The sequence below is a fragment of the Anneissia japonica genome, unplaced genomic scaffold (genome assembly GCF_011630105.1).
Source record: "Anneissia japonica isolate Jap-2015-1 unplaced genomic scaffold, ASM1163010v1 scaffold9668_len1562885_cov226, whole genome shotgun sequence".
NCBI lineage: Eukaryota > Metazoa > Echinodermata > Crinoidea > Comatulida > Comatulidae > Anneissia > Anneissia japonica.
In genome coordinates this window covers 332,607-358,035 of record NW_022711326.1, presented here as the reverse complement: position 1 = coordinate 358,035, position 25,429 = coordinate 332,607, and the positions used below count along the sequence as shown (strand labels likewise).

The following is a 25,429-nucleotide window of genomic DNA, read 5'->3' as shown; positions in this document are numbered from 1 at the left end:
ATAGATAGAGTAAACAAATAAGCGTGACTGAAGAAAATAGAGGACACCAAATCTGAAAGAAAAAAAAAAAATATAGAATATTTATACGCTGTCTAGCATTCTTTATTTATGATTGTAGTTTTGGAAATCTGATTTTTAATTTTCAAAGAGGACTCTCCTTGTCGGAATTACATTATTACGAAAAAACATCAAGAAGATGTAAGAAAGTCAAATTTTACAGTATCACAATTGTGGATCATTTTTTATTCTGTTTATTTAAATGGTAGGAAGAAAGAATATTTGGCTTTGTATGATAGAAATTGGAAGATTTTATCTATTTGATCCGACTGTTGATTCATTTTGAATTGCAGAAATGTCCCGTGTAATTGAATGCTGAAAAATAAAATTTAAAGAAGAAAAATGTTTGCTGCATGGTAAAAATGTGTATTAATCAAATATTTCCTCTGATTGTTAATTCCTGTTCTGTTCTATTACAATGTACAGTGTAATATTTTCTATCTGTAGCGCTGATCATTAAAATGTCCAGATGACAAAACATCCTCTTTTGTTAAGTCATGTTCAATATATTTTGTGACAAGCTTCGCTTCACATCGCATTCGCAGTTCTTCACTGACAGTTGATGTCAATTTTCTGTGCCGTTCACAAGTTATTGTGTCCCCAGGGTATCGGCAATGTAATAGTACTATTGATTAACAAGCCTCGCTGTCCTTACAATCTATAAAGCTTATCGTTGACGATGTTACGAGGCCTGCAATGAACATTATGTAAATTCATGCTGTATTTCATCCCTCTCACATTTAATCCACTAAAAGTTCTTATGCAAATTATATATTTTTGTAAAGGAATGTGTGCTTGTTTTTATATCTAATATATCTCAACAGTTTTAGCCCCTTTGATATTTCTCAGAGGAATATTGTCTTGGTATGGTTTATTAATGTACACTATTTATTATTTATGTTGATCCATTAGCAATATCACTCTATAAAAAATACATTCCTGAAAATTAATTAATATTAATATATTTTGCACTATTGTATTCTATGTAACTATAGGTAAGGTTCTTACAATTCATGTGTATCCAATATGTTATTTGCGGCCATTGGCAAAATTATGAATATTACAGGATTTGAACCGAAGACCATGGGATTGCAAGGTGGGCGTCAAAACAATCCACATCTTCATTATTACAGTTTGATAATTCAAGCATTGCTAATATATGCTCATGTCATTGGGCTTGCTTTGCTACCCCAATTTACTTGTGTTTTTTTCCAGTGACAACCATAAACTTCTGTCCTTGCTTTTGCTGTTGAGGAAGTGATCATAGGAAGAGCATCCTTATTGAGTGTTTTCATTGCAAATGATCCTTATTTCACTGTTCTGTTACTTGATTCTACACAACTATTTTTATCACCAATTCATGCTACAATTAGTTCAATAAAATTGATTTATATGGCAGATAATCTTGTTTGTGAGGTTACTGTATTTTCTACAACAAGCACTACCATCTTCAAGTCATTTGCTTAAGTGCCATATTCTTTGATCTAAGAAGCCGTCTTGTAGTTCAAACGTGTGATGACTATTTACTGTATACTCAAAACTATTGCAAGCATTCTTCAAAGTACATATATTACAGATCGCTAATTAGTTTATTTGTTTATATGGCTTGACCTTTCACCTCAGCAATATGTCATTTAAGATTTGAAACTGCAAGTATATTATAAAGGCAATATTTTTTCCCCACTTTTTATTTTCATGATGCAAAATACTTAAAAATCCTGCTACTGTAAGAATTGAATCTGCCATCTTTTATATTTTTTTTTAACAGAAAATATAGAAAATTGCGTACAACTACTAAATTTTACATTATTTTGAAACAGGATAATGAACACAAATTACACCATTATTGGATAGTTATTTATCTGTATAATTTCATTGCATCTAGGCCTATATGAAATGGGTGTCTCCCTCGTTTATAAACCAGCATTTTGTACTTAGCTCGGGGCTAGGCGTGCAGGGCTAGATTTGTAGGTTATAAACTCAGTGAAATTGAGCAGACGTGCTGTTTGCTTAGCTAAGTATGTTGGGCTGGATGTTTTAATTTTGTTACTTAGCTTGGTGAGTAGGCTTAATGTACCATTAACGTTTACTAATGGAATTGGGAAGTGTCTTTGTTTGGTTCATTTCATCATCCTCACAAATTATTAATTAAATTAATCTTAAAGTATTTTCTTTGAATTTCATTGTTAATAAATAATATTTATCTTGGTATAATAAGTTAATTTATTTTTAAAAATTAAGTTAATTTTTTTTTTAAACTACTTAATATTTACATTCTTCTTAATATTAATAATTCTAAATATTTAATTTTTATAATATATATGCCTACTTTTATATTTTATATATTTAAATTTCATTAAGGAAGGGTGGTTCACTGTGTCATGGGTCTTCACTTATAAAGAGGCTACCAAGTAACCTTTCATGAATAAATGAAAAAATAAATTTCTTACATTTACTGTACTGTTTTATGTTGATGCTTTTATAATGTTATGTTATTGACTGGTTGTGAATGTTGTTTTGTCAATTTTATCAACTTGTTTATACTTTCAGAGTCATTTTATTACTCAATAATTATTATTATTATTATTATTATTATTATTATTATTATATAACTATAATTACTATTGTTTCTGTTGTTATTTTAAAATTTATTAGGTTGTTTATTTGTTAGGTTCAAAATTTACTTAATTTTTTCTCCATATAATTTTATTAGGTTCATAAGATTTAATTACTATGCTTTAGTTAGAGTATATTGAACCAGATGCTTGCTATAACTACTTACTCTATGTCAGGTTTATATATTTTGTAATTTCATTAAACTTGAAAACTAAGACATGCTCTGCTATCTTACTGTACTGTCCACACTCACATTATCTTTGACAAAAACTGTTGTGTGCCCATATATAGTCATGATGTGCCCATATATGGTCATGATGTGCCTATATATGGTCATGATGTGATGTCATCATGACCATATTTAGACATGCCACATGTTATCTAAATAAAATTTGATAGTCTGATCAGTGGTTTTTCAAGTTTGTCACAATCTCAATCTCCAAATATGGTTATTTACTCAAGTTTTTAATTCAGATTTGTTTTTTCTTACGAAGACATCAATTTTTTACTTAAGATTATGTCACAGATCCTATGTGAAGAGAGACTTAACCTTCTGGGAATGTAAAAGACAATGTCATGGTTAACTGAATATTGTATATAACCATGGCAACATTAACAAAGAAATGACCTTTGGCTTGTCAACACTTAAAGGTCAATGCTTCATTAATCATTTTTAATAAGTATTATGCATACATAGATTTCATCCCATATACAGTGTATCCATATTATTATATATCCTATTCATTGCTTTTGTTTTTAGGCGGTCATTTGGTCCACTAACACACACTCTAGGAGGGGGAACCCCCTCTGGTTCATCAGAGAAAGGCGTGACCTCATCGATCTCCTCAATCAGGAAGAAACTCGGACAGCGATCAATAAAACCTCAGGTAATATCTTGTCAGATCTTTATTCTTTCATTTAAAAGCTTTTAATCATCCACTTCTGCTTGCCACATTTCATAATTCAAACTGATTTAAAGGGACATACATACTTTTGAAAAACATAAACCTTTGAGGGTATTCAATGTATACATTCATTTAGAAACTTTTTTGTGTGACTGTCCCAGATAGCTCCTGGTAGCCACTGAGTGTGCGCTGAACCGTGGAGATCTCTTGGTCCCTGGTTCACTTCCCATCGCTGTTCTCGTATTTCAGCTGGAGGGCTGAAATGCAAGTGGCGATAGTGCACCGTCTTTTGACTGAGACGTTGGTCCTGTGTACATTATGGTCCATGTGCACGTTAAAGAACGCAGTACACCCTTCAGAAAAGAGTAGGGATTGTCTCCCAGTGTACTGCCCAATCATCACCACCAAAAGGACCCCACTGGAAATAAATGTTCTTCAGACTTTTGTGGCTATCCTTGGTGCTTACACCGAATAAATCCAATCCTATCCTGTTCCTTTAAGTCATTATGAAATTATTACTGGTACATTTTATTAATGTACAATATTAACATTAACAATTAATTAATTTATTTATTTATTCATTTATTATTAATATTAACATCCACTAAAACTACATTATAAGCATTGTATAACCTTATGCTAAATAGGGACCAATCTTTTGAGTACTGTATTCACAAAATAGATGAATGGTAATTAACTGTTTTAATCGATGATAAAGCAAACACAATGGATGTAAACTTACTGTGAGCTTTTGTAAATATTGTGTTTTTATTTAGTGTGAACATTTTCATTAAAGGCTAATAACAAATATGCAAGAAAAAAAGATTAAATTTTATTGTTTAAGTTATTAACTAAGCACATATAGCATTAGCTTTCTTATTGTTACGTTGAGTAAAATTCAAACAAGGTGTGTGGCCTGACCACCTGTAGGTGAGTTTCTGTCCACCTGTATCTGAGGCCGTGACCATCAGTATGTAAAAAGCCTAAGCCACCTGTTTCTGTGGTTTGATTGTTGACTGACTGGTGTTTTAAGGTACAGTGTAGACCATAATGTTCTTGTGCAGGAACATCCAAGCCTTTTGTCTGAGCAATATCCTGGAGGCCTAGATATTTGCAAATAACAGGATATCAGAAGATATAAAAGTTGTATTTTGTTGTAGAATTGAAGTGATATTATTAACAATAATTAAATTAATAATATTTGGAATCTGGATATTTTTTTCATTTTTTTTTGTCATATTGTATTTATTTATTTACTTCTGTCTTTTGTGTGATAACTCTTTCAGTGACGTAGCACTGGTATCACAAGTGGATCACAAGTAAAAAGAATAAAAGAGAAACCAAAATGAAAAAAAGAAATTAAACTTAAAACAAAAACTAATGAGTAAAAGACAAAACATAAATATAAAACTACAGCATCGAAAACAACAAAAAAATAAATAAAATTAAAAAAAGCTTAAAACTAACAACAAATTGGAAAGAGGAAGAGGCAAAAAGGAAAATCAGTAAAATGTTGATACCATATTTTGTCAAGAAGAGAATAAATAAAGTTAAAATTATATATTGTTTAAATGATTTTTAAAAGACTGTAGAGAAAGTTCATAATTATTTGTTAATATATTATATTACTTTCTTTAAATATTAATATTAGCCACAACTGGCTAATTGTGATTAGGGCTTTATCTTCCTCAAAATGTTATAATGTCCTATTTACTTATTTTACCACCAAAATTTATTTAGTTTTTTATTTAATTCCTACTGTACAATTAAATAGCCTGAACATAACATTAATGATGTTATTACCATTATTTCGTATTCAATAAATTAATTTTTCTGCTTCTGCCAAATGTATCTAAGCATCATTACATCTTTATTTAGTGCTTTTGTCTTTCTTGTGGTACAGTATAGATAGGTAAGTACGTGGGAAAAAAACCTGTAAGTACAGTAACGAGACAAAATTTCCAATGGATATTTAAACAGATTAGGAATTCTCCTTGTTCTGACTTTACAATATATCATTAAGGATTGGTTTCAATGGTTCAACTTAAATATCATACCTTCCTGTTTAATAAATTTTGCAAACAACTTAATTTTAATGTTTAAACTGTTGATATAATCTTTCGTTTTTACTTCTGGTAATTTCCCCTTGCTGGTAGTTTTGCCATGTCTTGTGTATTTTGTAATTTCCTCCTCGTAACAGGTAATCCATGAGAATTCCAGCTTGTATGTTTTAGAATTCTGTTGTGGTTACTGTTATCACGTATCTTACGACGTGAAACCTTATCACGTAGCCTGATGTGAAGTACTGTCAGGGACAGTCTTTAGGTTGATGTGAGAATACTAAACACATTTTACATTCTACGACGCAACTGTACCTGAGGTAGACCTACTGTATACTATGCAGACCCGACGCGACAACAGATCACGTCGGAGTGTGTCGTACGGCATTGTCCAAGTTGGCCTTAAGATACTTCAAATCCTGAGGGTGTATGCTTGCATCACATACAGTATCTTATGAAACAAAATTAATGTCTTTCCATGTTGTTGGTAGTCAGACAGGGAACTACTTCATCTGATAAAACATCTTTATGTGCGACAAAGAGAAATTGCTGGTTCCTCTGCTTTTAGTTGGTTTTTCTTATCTTTGTATTTTTAGATTGCAAAATATTTTATGGTTTAGTGAATATGACCAATGTATTGAGTCATTTTCTTTATAATATCTGTGGTATTTTCCTTTTTTCTCTCCAGTACTGTACCTTGCTTATTTCTTTGAAATGAATATGAACACTATGAACATAAATAAGCTTCATAACGACTCATTGTTTTAATACATTGTGATGGATTTTCTTTACAAATAAAGAAGTGAATTTTTTTGTGGTTTATAACAACATATAACATACATTGTTGTGGTAATCTGCAGCTCCCTAAGTATACAAAAATGAAAGGTATATAACCAATCATATTCTCCATGGTTAAACATTAACAAAGGAAAGGAAGCTATAAGATACTTTGTTTAAACAAGCTATTTTTAATTATGCAATTTTGGATCTTTGATGAACTTTGTGTCTTACATAAATTTTAATATTATAGTCAGACCATAACAATTTGCAATTTCGTCTAACAACACAGATTTCTACAAACACTAATATTCACAATCAGACAAATACGCTCTGTATTTTTAAAATGCGGACTTGTGCCACAGTTATGATAACATTTTTGAGAGGTTAAAAACAAATGAGTCCAAATAATTGCTTTAATCACCAGTAATCACATGGAATTAATAACCCAAAAGAGGAAATGTAATCTAGAATTAAACGAATGATTTAGTATGATTCATCCTATTAAAATTTGTTTGTTATTAATTTCTTGATTTCATTAAAAATATGTCAACTTAGGCCAGGCGTACCATAAACTAATTTTAATAATGTGTGGTTGTTGCAGACTTATTTGGTCAAACAAATTAAATAATAATTCTGGATTTATATAGCGCCTCACAACCTTGTGAGTATCCTTATATGAGTAAAAGTCTAATCAAACATAAGTCTAGCAGACAAAAATCTGTTAGAGCATTCCTAGTGTCAAATGAAGAATATTGCATCATATACGAACAAGATGGATGGATTCGTAATGCATCATCGATGCCCTAGAGGGCTGTAATTGGGTAGCATAAGAAAGGATTTAAAGGAAATCCCATATCATCTGTGGAGCCTAGATTCCTAAGCCTATAATGATGTTGCATATTTATTATCTATGTGTGAATTAGAATTCCATATCAAATGTAATGTCGGAAACAGGTTTATTTTTGGTTTTGGGCTATGTTTTCGTAAAAATGACATTCCGTAAGTCCACCGGCCTCAACACGTTTGAAGATCAAACACACGGATGTGTGAAATTATCGTTGCTCTTAATAAGTTGCAATACCACTACAAGTCTTCAAGAGTCCATTAATATTTAATCAGTCTTTTAAATTATCTGATTCCTGTTTCTCGATTTCAATTAAAGGAACGTGAAAGTAGGCGGTTTTGCCTAAATCTACACGACCTTAAAACATTCCTTATTTAAAACATTCCTTATTATCTTGGTTTTTCAATTGCCATCTTTCACTATTGGTAATTTTTTTAAACCATATTTATTAAGGGAAACGATATCCAACATAACCTTGTGAGGCTTAACCTGTTTTCGTACGAGACTTCCTTGGGTCAATGTAACCGTTAAACTGGTCGGTTTGACAAAAACATTCAAATTACCGAAGCCATGTGGAAAGTACAGTATTTACCGAGCGAACACATCTCAGAAAGAAGGCTGTTTCACTCACGCATAAAGAGCATTGTGAACAGCAGAACTGTGTTAAATCTTCCCGGGTTACGCGCAACTACTGCGTACCACTGAGGTTTTCATAGATTGTATCCACAATTAGTCGGTTGTTGCAAAAGAGTAGCACAGCTGATCCTGAAAATGTACAAACCTAAGGCTCTATCTGCACTATCAAATTGTGTGAGACTAATTTGTGATGTGCCCATATAGGGGCATGATGATGTCATATTACACCCAAATTTAATCACATGAAGTTTGATATTTTATGTTTTTACAGGTTTGATAGTATCTGCTAACTTTTTAAAAATTAAATAGAAAGTATGAATAAAAATATTTTTAAAAACTAGTTTCTCCTTGGTGCTGAGGAGAAAATAATAACAATTATTACAAATATCTTAAAATTTCATGTACTGCTATAGTTATTTCAATTTTATCATTTTTTATTTAATACATTACTGTATTTTTTACCAACTAAATATACTGAAAGCTTAGTGTTCTATACAGCTAATCTAAAATGTTCATCTATTGCGTTGCTGTTTCGTATTCCGTCTTCAAAAGATACATTAAACAAAAACAAAAACCAAATAGAGCATGATGAGCAGTGCCCTCTACGTAACCCCTTGCATTATTGTGCGCCAGACAGATCTTCTCTTTCTCTATTTCTCAGAATAATAAATGAGACAGTAAAGCATTTGGATACCACCCTTTTAAATTTTATTCAGTCAGGCAAATGTACAAAGAGTTTACAGTATATTGGAATTGCAGAAAAAAAAATGTTACTGCTTTATATTTTATATAGCTGACCTTCCATATTCCCTTAAAAAAGTATGTAGGGACTGGTTTGCCATTTCCCCAGCCCCTCCTCCAGCTTTGTTACCAATTGCTATTTATAGTCAATAGAGGGCTACTGTATTCAGTTAAAAGCATTGCTTTAAGCTAAGTGGGGTTGTTTGGGCTGTCTAGAACTATCAACCATTTTAGCACAGCCTATTACAGTAAGTAATGTTGACCATTGCTTGGTACTGTTGATAGCTAATTAATTTAGTTTAAAAGAGAAATAATTAAAGACATTTAAAATTAAATAAGCTACTGTATGTAATAGGAGTAATGTTTAAGCTAATATAATGCGAGAGAACATTGTCTGTTCTGCCTTGGTTGTGCCCGAGTTTGACTTGCCAAGTGAGAATATTGAGTAAATTAAATCCTGTCTCAATGTTACATTATATCCTACGGAGAAATACAGGGAGGAAATGAGGTAAAGGACATGGGTGGCTGCTACTCCCTGTGTACATGTAACGATAAGTTTGGAATTACATCCGCACTCCAAGATGGGAAGTCTGGAAGGCAGAGATGAAGTAGCAACTAAATTGTATCATTCAGCCATTTTATGTCCTCTGATTTATTGTATTATCTTATAATTAACTGTAATCTGTAGGTTCCCCGATAAAATTAACCAAATAAAATGTCCTCTGAGTGATTTCTGTGACATTTACTAACATTTTTTTGGTTGACCTTTTATGATGTAGTGTACTTGTTTTGAATGTGAATTAATAATAATGTAAAATAGGCAGCAAGAAATGAAGGCTATCCTTATGTTAATGGTTGTTTAATATGTCATCTAAGCTTGTAGATGCAGGGCATATCATATGGGGGAAGTATTACTTTCCCAGGCACCTCCGCTAAAAATTTCCATTCAAGTAGTTGCTCATGTTAGATATTATCAATATATGTATCTGAGTAAGGCTGTAGCTTGAGTGTTGTGATTCTTTCCTTTCAAACCCAGTGTCCTGATCTAAAATGCTCTTACCATTAGAAACAGCACCATTTCCTTACATTAGAATAGTTTAAAGTTCAACCTAATGTGTGTTACTTTAAATACAAGTTGTAAATAACATCTTTGAATTTTTTTTTTTTTTGATGAATTTACAAATCAAGTTGTATACATAATGTACATGCTGTTCTAACCTAATATTATTTTACAATTACACTGCCAACAATTAAGATCATAAGTTTTTTATAACTGAACTTTACCATGCATAGTTGTTTTCTCATTGATTCAACTTCCCTAAATATAATTATCTTATTTCTTTCAGGGCACACCAATTCCCCCTGGATTAGCACCCGGTGAACAGTCTATTGGGTGGAGACTCGCAAACAGACCACCAAAAAAAGGTCTTGATACTCTCAAAGTTGTTGAGGATGCTCTAGTGGGTCGAAAGAAACGTGCTCACAAGAAATCTTTGAGTTCTCCAGCAAAAGTACTTACCAGAAATATGTATACAAAAAGCTCATTTGGTTCCGGTCCCGCCGTTACTCTGCAGGATTTGCATTATGGAAATGTTGCCACACCGCAGAAGGACAATACAAAATCGCCGAAAGTAATGCTTGTCGATGTTCAAATGTCTTGGAAGGGACCTGTTCATGATTTGAACCAAGAAACAGTTGCAAATAACAATAATAACCAGGTTGATCAGGTACCACTTGGTCTTCCTACTGCTGTCGTTCATGTTGCCAAGAGGCAGGATTCTACTCTAAAACGACAAGGACCAGTCACGCCAAATACGGCAAACAAATACAGGTATGCCAATAGAGCAAAACCTGTACACAATAGTTACTTAGCCTCACCAGAGCCTTCGCCGGAACTCGCTTCTACACACACAGACCCAGTACCAGCAAGTTTGCCGTATTCAACCAGTCATCAGTCGCTGTCCAGTGTGTTATCAAACATTAGTGTAACAAGCACCAAATCTGTTTTCAGTGTTGAATGTAATTATAGTCAAGAAGTCAGTGAGGGTCAAAGTTTGCAAAGTGTAATCCCTCCGCAGAGGATGTACCCAAACCATTCTGTCACTCAGGCAAGTGTACCTGCTTCTGTTGAGTACAGCAGCAGCCAGAACTACACAAACAATCTGGCATACTCCAATGCCCAGTCATATACCAATGCCCAGGCATACACCAATGCCCAGCCATACACCAACACTCAGGCATACACCAACGCCCAGCCATACACCAATGCCCAGCCATACACCAATGCCCAGGCATACTCCAACCCTCAGGCCTACACAAACACACAGGCCTATGCCAACAATCCAGCCTACACCAACGCCTACAGTACCACCCAGATCTGCAGCACCGCTCAGGCCTATGCCACCACCCAGGCCTATACCACCACCCAGGCCTATGCTACCACCCATGCCTATGCCACCACTCAGGCCTATACCATGACCCAAGCTCTCCCATACAACAGTGATTGCAAGGAAAAACAGCTTGGTGATGGCACAGCTAGTAAAACCTCAAGTCTTGATAGTCTAGATACTGTGGGCAGTGAAGAGGAGTTGAAAGCACATCAGAAGCTTAAGAAATCCACTTCTGTTGATAGTGGTCGAGGAGCATCATTGTATGATAGTGAGGGAATGTACAAGATTGAGGACATTGCACTATTGATGAAAAATCTTGAACATACAAATAATCATATAAAAGCAGAGGAAATAAGTAATAGTCCAGTAAATTATGCACCTTCTTATGCACCAAAAGTGAACTCTGTGAAAAAGTCAGAGACTCTAAATAGGCAACCTCAATCGCGTCAGGTGCCGAAGCCTATTCAAGCAGTAGAACATAATAAAAAAAAGGATGCTACTGCTAAACAACTTGGCTCTAATGCATTTTACAGTTCTCTTCCCAGAGGATTGTCTTCATCAACAATGGCAGGCCACTATAACAGATCCCAATGGCAGTACAGCTCCTGTACTCTTCCTACGAGACGTGTTACACGCTCGCAAACATGCCCAGAAGCTGTTGGCTCCCTAGATGTACGCAGGCTTAGTAATAGCGTTGTAGAAGCCAATGTCGAGCTCAGTGCTTCGGAAGAAAATAGTCCATTGAAAATGCTGAATAGAACTCCGCTCAGATTCTCATCCAGAGGGCGTCGTCCATCATTGCCATCACAGCCTTCGGAAGCAGCTGTAGCTTCTAAGAAAGCAGGCAGATCTTTAAGAAAGAGTTTCTCTTCCGGTTCGGGTGTGCGGTCACCAAAGTTTCCATTGACTTCTCTTGTCAAATCTATTAGCTCAGAAAGTGGATTATCAAGAGTTGATACAGAAGAACCATTTGAGGATGAGGATTATGAAGATGAATCTGATGATGATGAGGGTGATGACATCTTCAGGTCACGGATTCCAAAAAATCACTTCAGGCCACGACCACGTTTTAATCAAAATCAAGAATCCACGTCTCGATTCCAAACATTGACACCATGTCAGGAAGCTGAAGATGAAGAACTGATACGAAAGCATCATCGACCAACTCCACTGGTTGAAAACTGCAATGATAATATAATTGAACAAGTACCTGTTATAAACCAATCATCTCTAACACCACTACACCTTGCTAAGTGCACAAAGGTACGCGTCCCAGGCAAGAAGACTGTCACACATAAGTACAATACTCCGACAAAGTCCAAACGTTTCGGCTTTCTAAGCTCAAGCAAAACAAAGGACGAGGGGAAGATTACACCCAAAAATACCAAGTCTCCAAAGAAATATCCTCGATCCCCAGTTAACCCTCTAAACCATCCCTCAGTAGATCTGAGTAGTGCCTTTTTTACTCAAGATTTTTAACAAAGTGATAGTGAGCATAAGTAATCCTATACCTTTCCAGTAAAATAATATTCATAAGTACTCCTCGGGTAAAATTGAGAGTGGTCGTGTTGGATGTGCGTTGCCCGTTCTTAAATCTTGATGTATAAAAGAATACAACATGCTGTATGAGTATTACTGTAAATAGCTAAAAAATATTGATTATTAATTTGAGGAAAGTGAAACATTATTAAGATGTCAATTGTTGTAGATATTACATATGCAGATGGTTCTCTTATTTAAGTATTTGTAGATAAGCAAAAGAGTGAATCAAAGTAAATGTATATCATATGAATTTCCGGTCCATTTTGTTAATAAGGTGCTGAATCCTGCAAAGACTTCAGCTCAATGGATAACTATTAGCTATTAAGTGAGAAAAAAAAAAGAGAAATCGCATCAGCCCTCAAAATTTTATATACCAATTTCTATTTGTTGTTCTCTGTTATTTTCTGTATGTAACCTGTGTATTTTATATTTTAATTTTTGTTCCTTTCAATTTTTGATAATTTGATAGATTTTTTTTTAATTCGAGTAGTTGGAGTAGACTGCAAATAAAAAATATTTGGTGAAACTTTGAAAATTGAACAGTACACAGGGATGAATTCGTCACGGTGACGTCACACTACCATGTGATTAATCGCGTATATAAAGTGTTTTTAGTACTGTATTCAAAGGAATGACCATCCATAATGGGAATAAATAATTTGAAATATGAAAAAACAAAAGAGAATGAGCTAGCTACGAAATTGAAACTACAAAAGGGCCTGAGTATTAACTGTGTATGAAAACAATCCGCAAACCATTGTACTATAAATATCTATGACGTCATAATCCCACTATGAACTTTTCAACTCGGCTGGAATAGAAAATAGAGAGGCAAACTGCTCAAGTACTATACGGTTAGTATGCTCACTTAATGGTTTCCCCTCTCAAGTACTGTACAGTATTAGTATTACGCAAAACATGCACACAAAATCGGCCGAGAACCTTGGCACGATACTCTGCCATAATGATTGAGGTTGATTGGCATTTAATCACAAAACATTGTGTGGTACTGTAATAATGCATGCATAATACTGTATTGACCTACATCTAACAGTATCATCTTGTTCTAAACTTCTACGTAACTGCGACACGAGTTTAAACTTATTGGCAAATCACGAAGCTCTATTAGTTCCAACTTCATGCTCCATATCCGCTTACGTGTGGAGGCCTACACCCAGTTTGTATACATCACGCGATGTACCGGTACAATATTATGTTTGTAAATATTAGTTGATAAAATTTTGACGATGGATTTGAAGTACTGTACAGTAGTTGCTTGAAGATCACAAAACATTGATAACCATATTATGAGCAAATCAAATGTTATTTGTTGCGAGACCAATTTAAGGAAACATCGCGTTACCCACTACCCACACTTTGTCAACAAACCCTGCACTTTAGTTTGTGCCCTGGAAAAAGGAAACTCTTCGCTCATCCTGTTTCCTTTCTTTTCCAAAATATGGATAAAACTTTTCATCATTTGATGATTTTTACTACATATTGACTTGACAGTTACCAGGATTGCCCAGGATGTTTCTTTGATAAATTTACACAAACGCAGCGGGGGTGGGGGTTGGGTGGGGGAGCATGGGGATTCACGCCTACTTCCCCGAAAAAAGCCATCGCATCCTCCCCCACAACATTGATGGCGTACGTGTACTATGCCATACATCTCCCGATAACAGCATCCTCCGAGTCTGCCATTCTTCATTAACAGCAGTTTACAGCCCGTTAGTGGATTTAATGAGAAGATGTTTGTCATTTGATCTATAAATCTCGCACAGTATTGCCTGTTAAAATATATTATATCGATGATGGTGTCCACGTATTCAGCGGTTTCGGTCAGCGGAATGCGACAAGACTCATGATGACTTTTCCACAGAAATAACCAGACCTACCACATGGCAACGTCTAGCCTGTTAAACCACATGTATGAAAAAAAAGTATTGCCACATTATACAACCTGAAAGCATGTCAGTGCATTATCGTAATATGATAATTTTGAAAAAAATAAATATAAAAAAACTTCATTGCAATTTTGGATAGAACTCCTCCTTGTTGCCACCCACGCAACCTCTCACCTAAATATTATTAAGAAAACCCCTCAAAAAATTAAAATGATTTAGGGCCGGTATTTGAATTTAAAACGTTTGGAAATAAGCAGTTTGTTGGAAAAGAGAAGGACCCACTCAGTTCAATTCACCGTGCACTCACTGGAAATCAATGGTGGATTCAAGGGGAGGGGGTTGGGGTAGCCGCTCCCACCCCCTAAATTTTTCAAAATGTAAAAATAATTGACAAAAAAAGAAAATTTTACTCAAATTTGGAGTCGTAAGAGTCCCATTTCCGGCCATCTAGAGGTGCCATAATCATAAATTTTCTTATCTCAGACCCAACCCATGTGGTGGCTGAGGTAGATACCCTCAATCTGTGAAAGTCCCTATCTGTGCCCCCTCCAAATTCATGGATCCGCCACTGGAAATGAATAAGGAGTTGCTCACCATCAAAAGGACCCCACCGGAAAGTTACACTAGACGAAGTATTTTGAACTTTCGTAGGTTATCGTCATTATGTGATTCATCACCGAAGAAATCTAATTTAATCCAGCCTGAATTCTCACTTTGTAATTAAATACCGAAGTATTATAGTAATCATCTTCGTATAATTGTTGTATTTTTAATGAACTGCCCTTTTTCAAGTCAGACGTCATTTTATAAGAACATGGTGGCTGAAATTGCTTAAAAATAAGAACAAATTAGGCTGAGGTGAAATTTCAAATGAGGTTTTTAGTTTAAAAACCTAGAAAAACCAAATACAAAAGACCAGTAATATACATTTGGTCTTATTATGTACCTTCTGTGCAATAGGTGTGTCTACTGTATGTTCTCTACAAAGCAGTAGGCCTACATTAGTATTGGATGCCTACTGCTGCTGCACAACTGTAATTTTCTGCAATTGAAAAAATGTGTAAAATAAGAACAAAATAAGAACATTTTTAGCCTGAAAATTGCGAAAAATTAGAACACTGAGGATCTGACCAAAAATCTACTGGTTCTTATAAAAAAAAAAAAGTGTATCGGTTTTATTACCCGGATGGACTTATTATTTTGTTCGCTCTTCTTTTCATCCAATAAACAGAGGATCATAGTAACAGGAACTACGGTAGTAATTGTATATGTTGTTTATCAGTACAAAGAGGTCATCAGGTGTTGTCGGTGCTTTGATTTTACTTCGAGCTGATGCTGCCCTGATGTAATGATGAAACAAGCCTATGTCATTTCGAAATCCGTAACCACGATTGTGCCCTTAAGTTATGGATGGTGTAGCCCTAAGCTTGTACCGTATGATACTACAGTCATTTGTTTTCGCCACGTTAAGCACCGCAAATCCAGAAACAATCGGTGGTTGTTCAATTGCATCTGAAATATCCAAATTGTTTTGATTATTGTGAAAATGTGTAATGTGAGAGGCCTATCATGACGCGCTATTAAAGGCGTTGCCTGTGGAAAGAGCGATGTTGCTTTTTAAGATATCACAGACACTTAGCGACGGCGGCCTATTTTAATATTTATATGCCTGTAACATGCAATACAAAACAGGATTTACCGCTTACTTTAATGTACCGGTTACCCCTAAATATTTTAGTTACATGTTTGACTACATAAACAACTGCGATTTGACATGCAATACAAAACAGGATTTTACCGTTTTTAGTAGGCCTACATTGCGTGAGCAATAAAGAATACGATTGAGTTTATATAAAGTTCACGTTCATATATCGCACCGAGGTAAAGTTGAAAAGGGTAAACTATCAACACAATACTTTGCTAATGTCTGTTTTAACATCTGTATTTCGGATGAACAGGTATTCATACATTCATTTTTTAGCTCATTCTCAAAAATGCTAAAACTTAATGACCAATAGGGGGCAGTATAACAAATCAGAGCATTCAGATTTCTTTTATTTTCCACAAATAACATAAAATTAATAATATGTAATTAATAATTAATAACAGCATTAATCATTCTCACAGTGGATAACACGGTTTTAACTTGTGTGGCACAAGGTCGTGATATTTTTTGTGAGCCGCATTCATGTTTCTACCCGGTCTGCTGCAGGCGCGGATCCAGCGGGGGCCATGAGGGCCCGTGCTCCCCCCCCCCCACCTCCCGTCAGTAAAGCCGAAAAATAAAAAAGAGTTAGAGAAAGAGCAAAAAAGGGAGTGCACCCATGAGTTCAGTGGCGATACAGCAGTGAGCGAAAGGAGAGCTCGATTATTTACCACTTATTTTCACCAACCATGGTGGGGGTGGGGGGGGGGAGAGGCGGCGTGAACATCATATTGTTCCCCCTCCCCCGTCAGAAAATCTCTGGATCCGCCCCTGTGTTGAAAATAAAATACACCCTGGCCATCATGTCACTACTAGAATGCAGTGCGCAAAAGACGCGCGCGCGCTGAGCTGATAACTCCGTGTTAAGATGCAGCTATAATAGTTTTCATGAACATTAGGCCTACTCATGTTTATCATGTTGACTCCTTTCTTTTTAAATTTTACTATGGCCTAAGATTTCCCTCTCGACCTTATGAATTTGTTTCTGTCATTCAACGTGATTGGCGGTCAAGGATTTGAATTTATCGATTACCTTTAACTTATTATGTGTAGTTCAAGAGCAACAATTCTTGATTGACAAGAAGACACGTGTTTCCGAACTGAATCATTCCTATCTCAGAAGTTAAATACTAGTCTAGTTCCAGTAGGAAAACGGGCGGATCCAGAGATGTCTGAAAGTGGGGCCGACAATGGGGCCTATCGAGACAACACTACCCTATGCCCCGCGAATTTTGTAGACGGCCGAATACCCCTGAGGCGTTTTGAGCAATAATTATTTATTTTTCTAGTCTTTCTCTTTTCCTTTTTTTCAACTTTCCAAAAGGGTCGGGGGATGCCGCGGCCGGCCCAGCCCTCCTCCCCCCCCCCCCACACCTTCTAAATCTTCCCATGGAAAATTCTATATTGGCATGGGATTTAACATGCTATATTTAGTATCATTCGTAAATAATGTTCATTTGCGACTTTGATATTTAACAAAATCTACGAGTTCCAAAATAGCAACGCTGACAGTATAGTAGTCATGGTATTAGGCAACTGCATTTGATCAATACACAAAGAAGCATTTTTTTTCCTCCTGACTCGCCGTGTTCTTTCTGCGAACTAAAAATTAATATTCGTGATCAGACAAGAAAGGAATTATGCCTATAAGTTATAATTTCTAAAAATGGTCAATCCTTCCTCATTTTTGCAATAAAACCAGTCGAGATGGAGGTCGGCCCAGGCAGTGATAGGCCCTAATAGTATGTCTAGGCCTAATGCGAATTTTGGTGGCCTGTTTAAACGTTTATGATGATTTTATCGCTTGTGTGAATGCATATTACATCATGCAATATTTATCATATATTTATAAATAAGTTTCTTTATGATGAGTCCTGCAGCTGTTTTCCGATTAATCTCTTTCTGGATTGCACATTATTGTTCCGCGCTTAAAGTCATGCGCGAATCAGACAGTTGTCTTGATCGGAAGCAAGCCAGGATTGGCTACCACAAGAGACACTTCGCCGTAATAATAGGACTAATCTGTATGTTGGAAATTGTCATATGTTATTGCGTTACTCGTGTGATGGTGCGAGACAACTGCGATAATAAATTATTATTAATTAAAAGAAATACAAAATCAATTGGCGAATTCAATTTTATATAGAACTTCATGGTTTGAGTGATCGAATAGCCTATTGATCTGGAATTCATTGATCTACCCACAGGTAAATAAGGAAAGTGTGTGTAGATTATTTGGACAATATTTTCTGAAGAGTGTAGGCCTACAGCGTTCTTTGACGTGCACATTATTATGGATCATAAAATTATTCACATGGGATCAAAGCTTAGGTCTCTCTGAATACTTAACAACTGACCAATCAGAACAGGGCTAGGAATACGCGCATGTCCCAAGAACACACGCATGTGTTGAGGGACGTTTACGCAATCATTTTGTGGGACCGTTCCTTACAACAATATCCAAGGAGTGGGCTTAGCGAAACGGTAAATTCATTGTAAACAGGTAGTTTTCGCCGCACGATGTTAACCTTAACTTTAACGTTAGTGCACACAACATGCATCGCGATAGCTCCGCCCCTTTTGTAAAGAAATCGAAATACGCATACGCATATGTACGTAAACCCATAACTAACGTACGTCGAGCATGTGAAATCCTGAAATTAACGCACTCCGCAACGCAAGATGAGTAAATTATGACGTCATCCGTTAACGTTAAGGTTAACGTCGTGCGTCGAAAACTACATAGTTACGCTATAAATACGTATTTGTAGTTTTACATAAAACGTTTTGAACACCAAACTGTTACGTTAATATAACGTTATTATAACGTAAAATTATTAGCTAGGATTATATCTGCTGTTGCGTTTGTCTCATTAAAATAAAACAAATGGGAGGCGACCTAATAAAGTGTGTCAGAGGACGAGAAACGTGCTTTTCCACCATCCCAATCAAAAATACTTTTGTTCATGACTGGTAGAGGCGCTCAGCAGGCTCTTGGCCTAGAAACAACATTAAGTGGTTATCTTGTCCTAAAAAACCATACGAAATGGATTACAATTTATCGACAAGGATCATCCCGGAACTGAGGTTAAGTAACGACTGTGAGGCGTGGATGTAGGTGAGACTAATAATAGCGTCTGTGGTAGCACCATACCTCCTTGGCCGCGTGCCTAATCAACGATCATCGGATTAAAATGCTGATATTATAATCTGAAGACCACACCATGCCAATTCACCCGCCGATATAGGATGTCTAGTATGTTAAGTCTATAAATGAATATGTTTTATTTCTTCGACACTGCACTATAATGGTTTTTCATACTTTCATATCACTTTCATTTAATTTTATTTATTTTGTCTTCAGAAACAATGAAAACATTCAAAGACACGAGAAAATACATACAAATAGATAGAAACTTAAACAACCGTTAACAACATGACGGGATAAACAAAAAACGAAACAAATCATTGTCGAGTGGTTGTCCAAGGATGAAATCAAAAGATTGAACTTAAAATATACGTATAATATAGTATAATTAAAATGTCAGAAATTATGTACAATGAAAGATTTTAAAACAGTAAAATTAAGGACAAATCTTTTAAAAGAAAATGCCTTAAATTTAAAAACAGTGACCATAAACAAACTTAAAACTTTTAAAAAATTATTAAAATGTAAAACTAATTCGTTACAAATATCAAAATGTAGGCCTAATAAATTCCATTGTCTCCATGGGAAAATTGACGAAAACGGAAAATTTGAAGCAGTTTGTACGGGAATAAAAATGAGTAAATTTTAAATTGTCAATATGCCGAAGGTACACTTTATTTTTTATAAGAACCAGTGAAGTTTTGCCCATGTCTCAGTTTTCTACTTTGATTTGAGGCTCAAAATGTTTCCGGTCCATCTCATTCCATTGAGTAAAATATAAAATGAGAATCAACCATGCAAAGTAGATAGGAAGTTAAACAATGTTTTATTTAATAAATTATTCAATAAATTGTTTAGTAATTAAAATATTCTGAGGAGCGTGCCTGCACTGTAGTGTTAATACTTGAGTCAAACGTTTCAGGAAATCAAGTCTTATTCCGAAATGCAAAATGTGTCCAATGAGCGATAGTATAAATTAAGCTTAACTCGACCAGACAATAATAACGTAACAAGGTTGTTTTAACGTCAGGTGCCCGTTAATACCGCAAAGACAGACGATACGGTACTCATTGCCTTGAAGGCCACGACTAGATATGCCTAGCTTCCTTCAGCTGCTCTTAACTCTTCTGATACTTTTAATGGTTATTTTATGCACTTGATAATGTCAAGGAGGTATAATTTAGGATGCTGTTAAACATTTCTTGTGAATGTATTACTATATTATGCATCCCGGTACCGTAGTGTATATATGCCACTCTATTTCGAAAGTTTAGTTAGAACAGGGATACGGTCTTGCCAGCTATACTTAAGCGTGGCGGGACCGCCACGCTTGGGCGAAGAAACGAAATGACCGCCACGCTTAAATTAGAAAAAATAAGCAAAGATCGTACCACGCTTAAAATGTTTGCGCCACGCTAAAAATATGTACTAAGTATATTTTGTTCAAAGAGTTACAACAATAATTACGAAAGTGTCGAACTGCAATGTTGCCATGGGGAAAAGGACTAGTTCAATCACATATCATCATGAGGCATCGCCTTAACTTCAATGCAAGCTCAACTGCAGGATCTCTTTGTACGCCGCCTGTGCGTGCAAGTAGGTAGGCCTACCTGTGAACTCGGGAAGGTCCCTGGTCGGCTAGCAGTGGCGTATCTAGAAGTCTTGAAATGGTGGTGGGACCTTCCCCCGCTCCCTCTTCCCTTTGCATAAAAATACATTAATGATGAAATTCACCAAGGGTAGATGCTAGAATAACCCAGTCATAACAAACCGTCGTTAGCCCTCAGACACACAAGGCTACTCATTGCTTGATGAATGAGTTTCTGGGTGTATGTTTAGTTTCTAAACGTATAAAATGAGGCGGTGGTCTTAAAAGAGCCGTGGGAATGGACAAGAAACAGTTTCTTTTTTAAATTTGTCCTTCAGTTTCAGACAATCACTAAGTTTGCGCAAATACCAGAAGAGAAATGAGAATCATTTAAAATTAGGAGGTACAGTATATAGGCCTACGGATATCTGTGGTCAATCCTGCCATAGCAGGAACTCAAGTAAATTAATTATCAGTAACTTGTAGTGACTTAATTAATTACGACATTCATGTCACAATCAATACAATGCGACTAGCAAAAGTCGCATAAAACATCAACAAATGCAATGAATGGTACAAACAATTATGATATAATCCCTACAAATATTTCATAAAGAGTGATGTCGATGAAATACACATTTGATCAACTTCTAATAAAAGTCTGTTTAGAAATCCTCTAGTTTTTTACAAAGGCCTTTCTGTGAAATATTCTCTAATATTGACCAGTTGTGCCTTGTATACTCTATTATTATTCCTTGCAGTGGATATGAAATGTGTTTATGTGTCTCCTTAGTCTTAGATTTCTAATTGCCTCAAGTGGGATGAATGAAGAACCCAATATTGAAGCAAAGAATAAAACAAATATCCATTTTGTCATTCAAAATCGTTCTAGCCAAAATAAACCATTTACGAAAACAATGTATAATAGTGAGATCAATTTGGACATTTATTTACAATCTAACATGATAACATTTATGAATATAAAACATAAACCTAAACTACTCTAACTGTTGCAGCTCCATCAATTGTTTGAGGACTTTGGTCTGACTGGTTTCTCGAATCTCGCCAGCAAGAAACATTTCATCAACAACAGAGTACACTTTGTAGAAATTGAAGACCAAGTCTAACTCACAGACATTATGGAAATATTCATTCAGCACCTGTTGAAGTAAAACAAATAAGTGAACATCATATATTGTTACTAATCTATTTCTCTGTATATTTATATTTGTGTTAATGTGGAAATATTGATATTGAACTGAATAGTATAACATATGCACAAAAACCCCTATAAATGTGGCTGATAATGGCCAGTTGTTGGTTTGTAACTAAAGGTTTCTTAGTGGTCTCTTATGAGAGACAAAAGTTGCTAAGAAGCACCAATGTGCCATGGTGGGATCCAGGAGAATGATATTTAGGTGGGGAAGCTCATGAGCAAAAACCTCTCCTAGAGTTAAAGCATTCTATCATGTAAAGTGTGAATTCCATTTTGACGGTTTATCATTGGTGAGGGATCACTAAAAAGTGGTTTTGGCAAACCATTGAAACCACTATTGGTTATGGGCCTGGTTTACATTAAGAATGTCCATTGAATTGTAGTTTAGTGGTTAATGTGCTTGCTTTCCAATCTCACACTCTGCAAAACTGGATTTTTCTTCCTGACTGAAAAAAACTGGCAATGAGTCTTAGCTTACAGAGCACCTGTAAGTGGTAACTCACTGTTGTATAAAAATGAAATAATAAAAACAAATACGACAATCCTTACCTCAACAAAATTGTGTATAGCTTCTAAATAGGCTAAATTATTGTCACTAACATCTACACATATGCAGAAATATAAACCAGCATACCGGCGATATACGATCTTAAAATTCCTGAACTGTATAAAAGAATGAAAACATATTTTATTAATTCAACACTATATTTAATGAAAATGATCTATCCAATACTGCTTTATCAGTGTATTGTTTATGTAGTTGGTAGAAAATAACTTTAGTTTGGGCACTCTGCAACCCACTGTAACCTTAAAAATTAGCAAATTTGAGTTAAATTAATACATTTATTCAAATAAAACCCCGCTTTGAATAAACACCCCCACTAAATGACTGCAAAATCATTATCAACACATTCTATTAATGTTCTACTCCATTAGAATTACATTTTTCTAACCTGGTTGGGATCAAGTCTTTATTATCATGCAATAACACATTTTTTTTGTAGTTGTCACATTTACAGTGAAATTAAGGGCGTTTATTTTTTTATTTACAGTGAAATTAAGGGCGTTTATTTGAATATTTGGATGTTTATTTGTTTTTTAATTCAAATTTGAAGCCTGACTACCAACTTAGTTGGTATCAAATGTTTCCTGCTGGAGACTGGTATATGTATAATGCCTCCCTCGAATAAAAAACGCCCCTTCAAAACCCCTTCTCTACAATTTGAATAAATATGGTATATCAATTTTTCAAATAAAGTTATCACATTAATAATAACTTTTGTAAAGTGAATTATCCACTGCAAATTGCAATTTTCTGTGGCACTAATGACATTAGCATTTACAATTTTAAGATGAATTCAAAACACTATCTCGTACTTCAACAAAGTTTGTGTGTTTGGCATCCCTAACAGTGACCAGAGCATGGACTTCTTCTATCAGCTTCTGCTTTTCGTCGTCATCGAAAGCCATATACCATTTTGCTAATCTTGTTTTCCCAGCTCGATTTTGAATGAGAATAAACCGAATCTAAGACAAAAACACAAATTTACGCACATAATAAATGACCATGACCAACCTGAACCAAGCCAAGTGATAAGGCCACGTTTTTAAGTACTCAAGTATAGTAGGTTAGCAATTAATCCACATACACCACATCTCCATATTGGATTGTAATTATATTTTCATAATCTAGGCCTACAACCGCAGGGGTGCCGACAAGTTAAGCTACAACGTCCCTGACTTAGTCTAGCCTGACGTGTGGTGGACGTGGTGGGTACTAGGCCTAACACTATTCTGCAGCGCCAGTCACCAGTGGCCTAACTTTTAAAGTCTACTTCCTGTGGAATATCTTTCAAGCTATCGTAATTAAAATACACCACAAACACTAACTAAAATAGCAGAATACATCAAGAAAACAAAACGTAAAGAAAGCAAATACATTCATAAAAAATACCATTTTATTTTGTAGATGTAAGCAGCTCCCTGCTCCTCCCTAAACAGTACACCGTTATCGCTTCCGGTGTGGGTGTCATGAAATCGATCATCCCCAAAACAATCTATAGACACTCGAGAGCAAAATAGAATAACACTGAAATTGAAATAGAAAAGCATTCAGTTAGTATACATTTCAAATATAAAAACATTGAGTGATTAGTTTAATACGAAAATTCACATCTTTAAAAGCTGTAAATTTGGCACTAAATTACAATCACCCTAATGCTAAAATGGACACGGGCTACGGAAAGAAAAGTTTGTTGTGTAGTCTAGAGTTTTATTTACTCCACCACAGAAGGTCGAAGCATGGCGAAGTCAGGAACAGACAAACGAGTGAAGGAAATCAGAACGAGAGTGGAGCTCAAGGAGCACAGTATAATCAATGTATGTCCATGCCAGTAAGATGACGAAAACATTGATGTTTTTTTCTGTTTACCTGCTTTGAATATTCTGTGCATATGTTATATTCCTGAAGGCTGCCGCCTAATTTTCCTAGGCCTAGCAGCTGTGCACTCCTCTCAAACTTTGGTATCACTGTGGTGGTGCTGCTGCAGCAGGACCACGGTTTCCAGTCTTCTGTTGCTGTGGTTATTAAATGGTTATCGGCCTAATGATGCTCCTACCTGGTTGCCTTTTCTTAATTTTCTTATGTTCTCTGTCCCCTCAAAAATATAATACTTTACAGTGTAGTAAAAATATATGGTTTCAAACAAACCAATCACTGACAAATTTATTTTATTCACTAATACGGTCGGTACATCCGTTGGTTACAGACTGGATGAGAATGCCTTCCTTATTTATAAATCTATATTTTTAACTTAATTGATTCTTTGAGTCGTCTTGAAATATAAAAAAAAATACATTCAAAATGTGTAATTTTACAATGAGTTTTGTGATAACAACTCCCTAGTGAAACCCACCCTAGAAGATAAGCCACTCACAATTTAGATATAAGGCCCCATAAAAAAAATGATTAGTTTATCATCCCCGCGCGCATCTCTTTTGACGAAATCGCGATTTTTTTTTTTTTTTTTACTAGATTTTTTTCATTGAAAAAACGATCGTTTGTTCGGCAAAAACAAATTTTAAGGCTGGTGAATGATGATTTTCGATCTTTAGAGTAGTCGGCAAGTAACAATATCTATTTATAGGCGATCTTTTTCATACTGCGCATGTCCACAAAGAAAGAGAGATATGACGTTCATGACCAATCACACTGGCGAACAGCGATGGGACACTTCACACCCCCACCCCCAAAAAAAAAAAAAAACCTCCCTCCCTCATCAATTTTTTGGTTTT

General features: G+C 35.4%; 3 protein-coding genes across 4 annotated transcripts in view; 2 read left to right on the top strand and 1 right to left on the bottom strand.

The window, feature by feature from the left end:
• The window catches only part of LOC117107385, a 64,409-nt gene extending 51,351 nt beyond the window's left edge, over positions 1 to 13,058 (top strand). For both annotated transcript variants that reach the window (XM_033249045.1, XM_033249044.1), the window contains 2 exons: positions 3,434 to 3,560; positions 9,986 to 13,058. In XM_033249045.1, the coding sequence (XP_033104936.1) occupies positions 3,434 to 3,560; positions 9,986 to 12,508 (2,650 nt within the window). In that variant the 3' untranslated portion in view covers positions 12,509 to 13,058. The remainder of the gene's footprint in view (positions 1 to 3,433; positions 3,561 to 9,985) is intronic.
• An 8,781-nt stretch (positions 13,059 to 21,839) lies between these two features.
• Positions 21,840 to 24,224, bottom strand: LOC117107418 (AP-2 complex subunit sigma). The gene is made up of 4 exons (XM_033249097.1): positions 24,090 to 24,224; positions 23,513 to 23,662; positions 22,685 to 22,798; positions 21,840 to 22,079 (listed from the first exon to the last, which is right to left on the bottom strand). The coding sequence occupies exons 1-4, from the start codon at positions 24,090 to 24,092 to the stop codon at positions 21,918 to 21,920; spliced, it is 429 nt and encodes a 142-aa protein (XP_033104988.1). The 5' UTR covers positions 24,093 to 24,224; the 3' UTR covers positions 21,840 to 21,917.
• Positions 24,225 to 24,413: 189 nt separating this feature from the next.
• Positions 24,414 to 25,429, top strand: part of LOC117107417 (DNA-directed RNA polymerases I and III subunit RPAC1-like) — a gene marked incomplete in the record, with an annotated part of 5,617 nt that continues 4,601 nt past the window's right edge. The window contains 1 exon segment of the mRNA XM_033249096.1: positions 24,414 to 24,514. Coding sequence (XP_033104987.1) covers positions 24,437 to 24,514 — 78 coding nt within the window.

Bases quoted from the DNA above. Each gene is read 5' to 3' on its own strand.
- LOC117107418 (XM_033249097.1), bottom strand. The intron at 22,799-23,512 runs GTACGAGATAGT...TCTTTTATACAG, and splicing joins AACACACAAACTTTGTTGAA to TTCAGGAATTTTAAGATCGT. The intron at 22,080-22,684 runs GTAAGGATTGTC...TTACTTCAACAG, and splicing joins CTATACACAATTTTGTTGAG to GTGCTGAATGAATATTTCCA.